Source organism: Cavia porcellus, unplaced genomic scaffold, assembly GCF_034190915.1.
Source record: "Cavia porcellus strain 051 isolate PalLab524CR breed Dunkin Hartley unplaced genomic scaffold, mCavPor4.1 scaffold_6, whole genome shotgun sequence".
NCBI lineage: Eukaryota > Metazoa > Chordata > Mammalia > Rodentia > Caviidae > Cavia > Cavia porcellus.
Genome location: NW_026947489.1, coordinates 90,882,899 through 90,894,451, shown reverse-complemented (window position 1 = coordinate 90,894,451; position 11,553 = coordinate 90,882,899). Strand labels below are relative to the sequence as shown.

The following is an 11,553-nucleotide window of genomic DNA, read 5'->3' as shown; positions in this document are numbered from 1 at the left end:
CATCTCACACTTCCGCTCGGTTTGCAGGAATCTGGGAACAGCTATTAATTCCTGTTCTGCCATCTGGCAGGACAGAACGCTGGCTGCAGCCTGAAGCCTCAGTTTCACAAGAGCCTTACGTATTCGGAATTTTAATCATTTTTGGGATCAGCAAACATATGCCTGCCAACCTGCTCCGTGGACACAAAACTCGGGAGCCTAATCACACCGTGGACTCCGAAGTGAGTGGTTTTTCCCACGTGGGCTTAAAATTTCCCTCCTACCAGATTCTCAAAAGAAAATAGCTGCTGACTTCTCCAGTTTAATCTGGAGTCTTCAAACAGTTCCTTCAGTGAACAGCAGCAGTTTTTAAACTTCTGTTTATTTATTTTTACACGGCAGTGCCAGCAGGGCTCTCTCCGGTCCTGAGTCCCTGTGGCCTGGGTACTGGCCCTGTCCTTTCCCTCGGCCAGCGGTGCCACATCCTGTCCAGTTCCCCCTCCACCATGGGGGCATCATTTTCTTTTTCTTTTTGGTACGAGGGATCAAACTCACAACCTTGCACTTGCCAGGCAGGCGCTTACACCACTGAACTGAATCCCCGGCCCCAGCATCATTTCCCACACACCCAGCAGTCCTGTCTCCTTTGTCACATCTCCTGCACACCTAATAATTTCAAGATGAGGACAGAAAACCCAATTCCCCGCTTGTGAGCTCTGTCTCTGGAGCTGAGAGACCCCCTAGTCTCCCCCGAACATGTTTCGGTGATCACATTTACTGCGCAGGGGCCAAAATGATTTTCTGCCACTTTCAATTCTAGTTCAATAAGAAGAACAAGAGCTTTGTTTCTAACCTCTGTCATTTTTAATACCATAAAATGGTTTTAAAAATGTAAAATTGAGTTCCATTTCCTACTGGACTACCAATCTCATATAAGCTTTCCTTTGATCGAATTTATGAGAAAAGTCAGAAATTGCTTTCCTCTAGGAAAAAAAAGAACCAAAATTTCAGGATCTCCTTGGCAGAGTGTTTGAATTGAATTTCAGCCTTCAATAATTGCTGGCCTGGAAGTTTTCAGGAAATACAAAACTTAGCTACTTCCTGCTAGTTATGTCAGAAATGAACTGGCACATTAGCCCTCAGTGCAGTTGTGCAAAAATACTGTCCACTGCTAGAAAACCATCATTGTAAAACCCACAACTACATATGATTCTGTTTCCACACTACGGAAGTCTACAGTTTCCAAACTGCAAATCCAAACCAATCCCATGCTTTTTGCAACATTTGATTGTGAAAATTTGAAACACGCACAGAACCTGAAAGAACCTCCACACCTCCCCACAACCACCCCAGGTTCTAGATCCTGTTACAGTCTTCCCCATGGAGCCCCCTTATTTTGGGGAGTGAAATGGGAGCCCCGGAACACCCACCCTGGAACACTTCCGCATTCATTATTAACTTCCATATTCGCAAACAGTGCTGTCAAACTCATGCTGTCTTGAAAACCATCACTTCATTTCTTAAAAAATAAAGTAAAGGAGGGAACCGGTTACAAATTCTAAGTCCTAAGCTTTCATGACTCCTGTTACACTGAGTACTTCTTTTCTTCCTTGTTTGCGATAACAGTGTTTGCACTCCCGATGTGGGCTGGCTCGCAGAGGAGCCTCCGTTTGGTCTCTTTTTCTGTCCCAGTTTTCTCCCTCACTCCATCTCTCAGTCCCTCCCCAGCTCCCTACTTCCTGTTATCTTTTATTTTGCTCTTTATTTATCTTTGTGCTTTATACTTCAGGTTCCTCATAGAAGAAAAACCAAGTGATACTGAAGCTTGTCCCTCTGATTTATTTCACTTAACACTGTGGCCTCAAAGTGAACCCATTTTCCTACAAATGATTCAAGCGGACCCTTCTTTATGGCAGAGCAGTACTCCACTGTGTGCATCACCGCATTTTCCTCACCCTTTCCTCTGGGTGGAAATGTCTTCTATGTCAGTTCTCTCACTAACAGAAGAAAAAAGGCAGCTGGCAGATGTGGTAGGTCTCGATTTGCAAAAGCAGAAATGCACTTTGTGGTTACGGGAGAATTCACAAACAAAAGCCATTAATACAACCTAGAGAAATAGCAAACTGGAAATTATGTGAGCTTTCTGCAGTTTATAATGAGAACGTCAGCTGGGCAGAGTGGTGCACATGCCTGTAATCCCAGCACTCAGGAGGCTGAGGCAGGAGGATCACCACGAGTTTGAGACCAGCCTGCACTACCATAGTGTGACTTTCTGCAAAACAAGGAACTGCAGCAGTTCACAGACACCAGAGGGACTTTGCATTTAAGTATTTACATTTAATTGTCCCGCATCATCCCTTAGCCACACGTTCCCACAGAACTATTTGTGGGTAGATTATTTAAGATTGGGACGCTCTAAATGGGGACTTTTTTTTTTTTGGTGGGTGGAGGCTGTCTCTATGCAGTCATACTGGCCTCTTTGTGGTGGTCCTTGTGGTGGCGATCCTCCTGCATCAGCTTCTTGAGTGCTGAGATTATGGGCGTGCACCACCCCGGCCAGCTCCAGCGCTGGGCTCCAACCCGAGTGTCCTTGGCCTTGCAGAGGGACCTCTACGTCCAGCTACAGTCACAGCCACCAGAGACGGCCACTGCTTCCTTCCAGCCTGGTCTGTCACCCTTCACTGACTTTGTTTCCCTTTCAGATCCCCGGGAGGGCACCCTTTGGAGCCCAGAGAATCAAAGCCACTGTGCAGCCCTGCTGAGTCTGGAAAGGAGCACAAAGAAACATCAGGCCTGGGGCCACGGGCTGAGCCTTCCAGCACAGGTCAGCAGCTGGCCTGCAACACTGCCCCGTCGGCAGGCTGGTGGCGACACCTGGGTAAATCCAAAGCCAAAACTCGGGCAGCTCGTCTGCACCTTCCAGGCCGGGCTGAAGATGGATCCGCAGGGCTGGGCAGATGCTGGGGACCGATTTCCCCGGCTCAGCTGCGCCCCTGAGCTCTCTGTGGCTTCACTGTAGGATAGCCAGCCACAGGGGTGGATCTACAGCCAGGGGAGCCTGTGCCTTAGGGAGAAGCCGAGACCCAGCAAGCCCCGCTCGCAGGGTTCCCGGAAACCCAAGGACAGAAGGACCAGGCGGCGCTGGCCACCAGCCTCCTCCAGACAGAGGACAGGGCAGCTGGGCTCAGAGGGGCCAGCAGCTTCACACAGTGAACTTGTGCAGCTTCCACGAGCAGACAGCGGAAAAGCCACGGGAACAGAAAGAGACACTGAGGAGTCTGCGACCAAAACGCATCCGGTGAGGGTGAGGGGTGAGTCCTGTCAGGGCAAAGCAAACTCTGCGATCCAACCATCTGGCTAAAGATATTAAAGATATTCTAACCCGACATGGTGGTTATGCCTGTGATCCCAGAACTCAGGAGGCTGAGGCAGGAGGATCTTCCTCAGAGCCAGCCTGAGCTGCACGGTGAGTTCAAGTCCAACTGGACCACCCAGCCAGATCCTGCCTCACAAATCAATAAATAAGTAAATCTTAAAGAGTTAGTTCCTCCCCAAGAATACAAGCTCAGTCACCTACATTACGCTTCAAAATTCTTCTACACTCTCCATAGACTGTGTTTAAGGAGCTCCTTAAGGGAGGGATTATATATCACCTCCTTTTTGCAAGTGATTTAAAGGTACTCTTAAAAGGAATTTTCCTAAACGTCTATTTAAAATCTTAAAGCTATAAAATCAAAATATCATAACCACAGTTTTACTGTTGGGCATTTATTCTCTCCACCAAAGACTTTGCTAGTTTTTTATTATACAGAAAAGGTATTATATAAGAAAAAATTGTCAGTTTTTCAGTCAAAAATTTTAAAAGAAACAAATTTCTTCAAGCTTTTTAAAGATTTCACCTGTTACTTAGCATGAAATTATTACTATGGCTCCGAATACCTATAAACAGTTTTTTTTTTTTTTTTTTTTGGTCTTTTTCGTTTTTATCGGTACCAGGGATCAAACTCACGACTGCCTGCTTCCAAGGCAGGCGCTTATGCCGCTGAGCTAAATCCCCAGCCCCATAAACAGTATTTATTTTATGAGACACCCAAGGGAGGAGTTCCTCCCATTATGCTACCACAACAGTGCAGAGTAAAAGGAAGAAAGAAAGAAGAATCAGTTAAGCCCTGCAATTCAAGTGCTCTTACAGGTGAAAGAGTAAACAAAATCATCATCATCAAATTAAAAAGAGAGTTACACATCTTAAGGCTGCTTCAAAAAGACAAAGAAGTGTCACAAAAGAATCCATAATCAGGCTGGGCAAGGTGGTGGCACCTATAATCCCGGCACTTGGGAGGCTGAAGCAGGAGGATTACTGCAAATTCAATATTGGCCTGGGCTATGAAGTGAGCTCAAGACCAATCTGAACTGCAAAGCAAAACCCTGTCTCAAAGGAAAAAAAAAAAAAAAAAAGAATCCATAATCTTCCTTTGCAGGCTTAAAAGTTAGGCCAAGGAACCCATGGTAATTAATAAAACCAACACAGGAGGCTGAGGCAGGAGAGTCACAGTGAGTTTGAGGCTAGAGTGTGCTACATAGTAAGTTCAAGGCCAGCCTGAAATAACACCAAGACCTGGTCTCAATAAAGAAAAAAAGAAAAGAAAAAGATCATTGAACAATCCTCCAGTCAGAGGCAGATGTACAAAAAAATATTTAACCACAGAAAACTAGCAAAGAAATGTGGCATATATATAACTAATCAATCAAGAGACAGCCTTGCTAAAAAAAAAAGAAATGAATTTTTGTTTGTCTTTTTGACTATGCAGTTCAGGCTGGCCTGAGCTCACTTTGTAGCCCGGGCTGGTCTCAGACTTGCAGTGATCCTCCTGCCTCATCCTCCTGAGAGCTGGGATTGCAAACATGCACTACCTCGCCTGGCTAAGAAATGAATTATTAACCTTCAAAATGTGGTCAAGTTACTGTTACGACTTGTGAGCTTTCCGGAGCCATTTGAACTTAGATGGATGGCGCCGCGCTCTCCAACTCCCTTTTCCCCTTCATTGCACTAAAGCCCCGTCCTAAGTGGCAAATTAAAGAAGAGAAATATGTTAGGAGCAAAGCTGGGGAGTAACACACATGTACCGAGAGCACACTGAGCCTTAGTGTTCTGGCTGGACACATTACTTGAGTGTGTTTTATCTGGGGGACTCTTAAGCTCAGTATCTACTACTTAGGAAAAGCAGAGCCATATAATTAATGGTGATAATATTTGCAATACACTAGCTTTGGTTTTCTTGTGCTTTTTCATTTGTTTGCTTTGATTTTATGAGACAGGGTCCATCTATGCAGTTCAGGCTGGCAGTTCAGGTGAAATCACTGTGTAGCCCAGGCTGACCTCAAACTTGCAGTGACCCTCCTGCCTCGGCCTCCTGAGTGCTAGGAGTGCAGGACATGTCACCATTTTCTCCAGGATGCTAGTTTAAAATCCTTGTTCCCAAGACCTGTACCAGACTAACTCCTTGTCTCTTTCCCTATAATACAGATACCAGAGCGATATATTCTTTAGCTAACTTTACATGTAAAATAAAATCCGTGTTAAGTAAAGAAGAAAACCTAAAATTCCCCAAGGAAGGCAGAATTATTTTTCCAGCCTTGTGCTCAGATGCCCTACACATGGGCAGCCACACACAAACCACCCCTGAGAGGAATGCTCAGATACGTTCTATCTGTCCTATAACCACCTCGGGTCTGGTGGGTTCTGGGCCATGACCTGCTACAGCTAATTATTATTACGTTTTTTCCACTTCAATATCCTATAAATGTCCTCCTATTTCTGGCCTTCTTTTAGCGCGGTGAAGTTTCACAGAGGGGACCTGCTTCCCACCGGCGCTGGCTTCTCATCTCCAACAGTGGGCGCAAGTGACCAGCTGTTCCATCTAGGGCCACGGAAAGGGACCCCATCCCTGCATCAAAACCGCTGGGTTCCCCATCCCTGTTTATGTGTGGGCGCCGGCCCGTAGCTCCTGCCAGACCAAACACAGCACAAATGCATGTGGGTCACTCCAGGGTCCCATCCCTGGGGCTAAGCTGGTAGTGACCGCGGGAACAGCAGAGCAGTCTGTGGCCGCTCTCACCCGAGCTTCCCTGGACTAGACTGTGACAGCGCTGGTGTCCAGGAGGACGGTTCTGTGGGGATCTGGGATGCAAATCATGGTGCAAGATCCAGGGGCGCCAGGGCCATGCAGGGCTTCGTTTCTGTGGACTTAAGTCCACTGACGTGCTTCTCTGTGTTGTCTTCTATAAGAAACATTAGCCTTCCTTGGTAACATTTTTTTGTCTTTTTGAGATGGAGTCTCACCATGCAGTTCAGGCTGGCCTTGAGCTCACTTTGTAGCCCAGGCTGGTCTCGAACTTGCAACGATCCTCCTGCCTCAGCCTCCCGAGCACTGGGATCACAGGTGTGAGCCACTAGCCCGGCCAAAGTAATTTTAGACAGCTTCTTACCATCTAACATTTACCAAATCCCTAAAATCATGTCTCCTTGATAAGACTAAAGATAAAACTCCTAAAATGACTTTCAAAAATTATCTCCACGTTTCTCAACCCAAGACAACTAATTCTCTGGTGTGATGAGTTCCACATTTTTTGTACCCACTTTTTGGGGGACACGCAAACTGCCATACACCACCACCAGTGTGGCCAGGGTTTCCCAAGAGTTCAGCGTTTCCATGGGGTCCACGGACAGAAACGCACCATGCTGCCAACCTCCGCAGAGGGGACACGATGGACAAAAGCATTCAGGAAAACCAGGGTGACACTGGGGGCGGGAAACACTGGGGGCGGAGGGGTGCCAGGCACTTCCCAGCAGCTCGGCAAACAGTCTCCCCACCGCTTCCTTGGTGGGAATCTCATTTCTGGCCCCTCATTTCTTCAGCATTCCGATAATTCCAAAACTCTAAATAAAGTGTCACCCTTCCTGTAACACCTCCAGGGACGGAAGCCCCGCTGATGGCTTCCGGGGTGTCCCCACAAACCTCGGAGAACGCGCTTGGGGACCAAGGGCCCCCTGTCCTGCCTGAGAGACGCAGCGTGTGTGTGTGTGTGTGTGTGTGTGTGTGTGTGTGTGTGTAACATGTCGAAACAGAATTAGCAAGTAAGACCCACAGTGATGCGTGGCCACCAGTTTACCTTCTGTCACCCCTGAAGGCTGAAATTTAGTTTTTTCCCCCGTGCTGATACAGAGCTAGGAAAGAAGAATTTCCTCTCCTGTCTTTGCTCTTTGGGCACTGCTCGTCACAGATTCACACCGAGGGCTCCGCTGCAGCCACCGCCACCCTTGGGGCTTCTCTTCTCCTGCACACAGTGCACAGTGAACCGGCCCGCGGATCAAAATCCCTACGGGGTACGGAGGAGGCCTCCAGGCCACAGTGGAGCCTAAACCCATCTGTGGAGGGACTCGCTTTACACAGAAGTCTGTCCCAAGTCTGCCTGTCTACCAAGCAGGAGGTACTCCGTCCTCACCCCGCTTCTGCACAAAGCTCTCCTCCTCTGTGTTCCCGGGATTTTAACTGCAGGACGAGCCAGGTTGGTGATACTCATGGTCCTCAGCGTCGGGTAAAAGTAATGCTCAATTTAGCCAGCAGCAAAGATGGATTAAAATCCAGCCTGTGAGCCGGGTGTGGTGGCTCACGTCTGTAATCCCAGCACTCGGGAGACTGAGGCAGGAAGATCCTTGTGAGTTTGAGACCAGCCTGAGCTACAAAGTGAACCCAAAGCCAGCCTGAACTGCAGAGCTAGACCCTGTCTCAAAAAGACCGGGGGGGGGGGGGGGGGACCTACCAGCCCTGAGGGTCTGTACCCTCCTCAGGAGGCAGGCTCCTGCTACGCCCTTCTGAGAGTGAAACTGGCTGTTTCCGGAGTTTCAACAAGCTCTTCCCAGCAGAGGTTAAGCGCAGGCTGCTGCACAAATTCAACCAGCTTAGCCAGGACTGTGTGGCTGCTAAGAGGACTCAGCTCAGCTAAGCTCTCCCGAGAGCCCAGGCCCAGCTTTTGTTCTGTGGCCACATTTCAAGCAAAAGGCTTCGGCTTGCATTTCCTGTCCCCCAGTGGGGCGTTGCCTGTAAAACCTTGAGTTCCCTAAGGTACAAATTACACCATGGTGAGCCTGGGAAACTGCTTGATATCTTGGCTCGCCCTGGGGCTAAACTATTCCAATCTGGTCGAATAATCAAGTGGAAAAGTCCGCTTTGAGCTGTCTGTCGAACAAGGAGACGTGACAGTCAGATCAGCACTGGAAGCCTGACTTGCCTCTGTGCCTCTGGCTTCTCGAAGTCCTGTGCTGAACCTGTAAGAGACCTCGGATGTCTCGGAGTGACCGCCCTGAAGGTAACAGTGCCCTGTGGATTAACTAGGGTTGTTTATTTTGTTGAATACAAAAGTGCTCAGTGAGAGCTGAAGCAGAATCCCAAAGCTAAAAGCAGAACGCTCATTTCTTCTTCCACCAGGGATCAAACTCACAACCCTGCGCTTGCCAGAGCACTAATCTTAAAGTACATAATTTATCAAATATTTTTACTGTGGTCAACTGCACTTACTAAATATCAAGATCCCACTGCATGTAAGGCAGGAATACAACAGGTGTATTTTATCTGAAATGAACCATTGAAGTCGATTTGACTGATTGCAGATTGTCTCAGTGCTTACTGAGCAAACACTGTGTACCAACCTGGTTCGGATCTGCTGGAAGCCCCGGAGGATGTGGGCCCTGTGGTCCCAGGCCTCAGCGCTCAGGTCCTCATTCCGCAATCCTTCTGCCAGGAAATCTTCAGCATCTAAAGGAAGAGGGAAGACAGGGCAGTCGTCAGGGCCGATGTGATGGCTCACTCCTGTCATCTCAGCACTCTGGAGGCTGAGGCAGGAGGATCACTGTGCCTTAGAGGCCAGCCTGAACTGCATAGTAAGAAACTGTCCCAAAAAGATAGATAGATAGATAGGCAGTCATCAGAGAAGAAGGCATAAAAAGGGAACAGGAAAACTTGCAGGATTAAGGAATTAACACTTATTTCGAATGAATTTGACCCCCTGGAACTGTACTCTTTTTCTTTGTAGCCCAGCCTTGTGCGCTTAGGTAAGCACGACACCACTGAGCCTCCCTCCCCCCAGCCCTTTTTAAAGTTTGCTTTGAGATGGGTCTCATTAAGTGGCCCAGACTGGCCTTGAACTTGCAGTCCTCCTGCCTCAGCCTCCCAAATAACTGGGATCACAGGTGTGCGCCACCATGCCCGGCTGAATTGTATACTTAATAATAATAATTGTATACTTAATAATAGTTAAGATGGAAAATTTTATATTATGTGTATGTTACACAATAACTAAAATATTACACAGGTCTACAAGTGGCATGCTCTAATAATTGGAGACCTTAAAATGAATTTAGAAAGCCAGTGCACATATCAACAGCAAGACATAACTTTTCTAAGTCATTTTAAAGATACATCTACATAGTGACAATCACGAGTGGCAGAGGGTGGGCTGTTAATTTCATAATAATAATATAAGCATTATAAATAAGTCATAGAAGTCACAGCCAGTAGAAGCTAGAGGAGAAAAACCTTATTTACAGCTGAAGCAAAGAACAGAGCTGAGCCATGAAATCCTGAAGCAGGCATTCAAGGGGACATTAGTCAACAGAGGCACCATCAGTAAAGATGACAACGCCACAGAGAGGAAAGAAAATTGTGTTCTGGAGAAGGAGACAGCCACAAACAGGAACAGATGTCACAAAATGGGCCTGACGGAAATGTGTCACTCAGAACCAGTCACGTTCCTTAGGAAAAAAAGCTGGGGGTATGCACATTTTCAAAGATTCAGTACATTAGTAATGATTAGAGTTGCCAAAAATAGCTACATATGCTTTCATTCCAAAGAATGATATAAATAATACGCTTAAAACTTTTGCCTCCAAAAATGTACCCATCGCTGGGTGAGGTGGCACACACCTGTCATCCCAGCACTAGGGAGGCTGAGGCAGGAGGGTTGATGCAAATTCAAAGCCACCCCAGGATACACAGTGAACTCAAGGCCAGCCTGAACTGCATAGTGAGATCCTGTCTCAAAGAGAAAAAGAAAAGAAAAGAGGAAAAAAATTCAGGAAGACCTGGCAAATGGACTGGATGGTTTGCTGCTGTTAAAAATGGCTCTACTTCCCAAACTGATGTCAACATTCAGTGTGATCCCTATAAAAACCTCAGCTGGCTTTTCTGCAGAAATTCACAAGCTGATCCTAAAATTCCATCAGAAAACATACATAAATTGGACAGACACCATCAAAATGAAGACGGAAGGGCGTCAAAGGATGCCATGAAAGTGGAAAGAGCCCAGAGAACAGAACCCATGCATCACACAGGGGAGGAGAGATTTGCAGGTAGAAACAGGGAGAATTCTCATGGGTCTACAGTAAGCTGATAACCCAATTTACAAAGGACCAAAGGACATTTCTCCAAAGAAGATACAAAGAGACCCATGAAAATAACCAAGTACTAACTAACTTCAGAGAATGCACGTCAGGGTGAGGATCCACGGTCTCACACCCACTGGCCACACGCGGGAAGTCGGTGGCGATGAACGACTAGGCTGAACTGCGGTTTGCGAAACTTGAACATTAGTCCAACCAGAACTGAAGGCTTTAAACTGGTTTTTTAAAAATAGACAAAAGACACACAACATCAATATGGAACTAATAAGATGACATTGCTGATGATAATATTGTAAAGTCAAACATTTATATCAAGAGCAAAGATTTTCATATGATTTTGAAAATAAAGAGGGTTTCATGGCTATCTAAATGCTACAAAATGAAACCAAAATTAAATGTGTAAGTGTCATAGGTTAATTCCTTTAAAAGCAACAGTGACAATGATTTATATGAAAGTAGAGCTCAGGTGGCACGTGGAGGTCTGCACCTGTAATCCGAGCACTCTGGAAGCTGAGGCAGGAGGATTACCATGAGTTTGAGGGCCGTCTCAAAACAAAGAAAGTAGAATTCGAGGAACAATTGGAAACAGCCACAGAGAATCACCTTGTGATACCAAGTATAAAGTTCAGTAGACATAACCTGTGTGCTAACATCACAGTAGCAATAATTTCATAGTAACCAAATTTTTAGTACACACTGAAAACTGTAAGACATATAAGCAGAAATTAGTAAAAAAAAAATCACATTAGATGTTCTAGCAGCAGCATAGAGGCTCACTTGTACAACTACAAAATCTGAATGTTATGTACACATTCCCGAACCTTCTGCTAATATCTCAACAGCCATTCAAGGTATTAGACAACAAATCAATGACACATCAGACTCTTAAAATTCCCTGGACCATATCCTTGTCCCCCGTATGGGAAGCCATCCCTAGCTCCTCTTGATAGAAATCCTTGTTAACTGTACTCATAATTATCCTGTTGATTCTATTATTTGGCCCCTATATACTTAACTGTGTTTTTTGCTTTGTCTCCTTCAAACTTAAAGCCGTGCGCCTGCCCAAGATAGAAATGCCTAGAGTCAAAAGAAAAGGGAAGAAGGAAGGAGAGAGAGGG

At 46.3% G+C, this 11,553-nt stretch overlaps 1 protein-coding gene across 3 annotated transcripts in view; it reads right to left on the bottom strand.

Annotated features, from left to right (window-relative positions):
* Skap1 (src kinase associated phosphoprotein 1) overlaps positions 1 to 11,553 on the bottom strand; it is a 222,539-nt gene that overhangs the window by 192,277 nt on the left and 18,709 nt on the right. For all 3 annotated transcript variants that reach the window (XM_063251431.1, XM_063251430.1, XM_063251432.1), the window contains exon 2: positions 8,687 to 8,792. In XM_063251431.1, the coding sequence (XP_063107501.1) occupies positions 8,687 to 8,792 (106 nt within the window). The remainder of the gene's footprint in view (positions 1 to 8,686; positions 8,793 to 11,553) is intronic.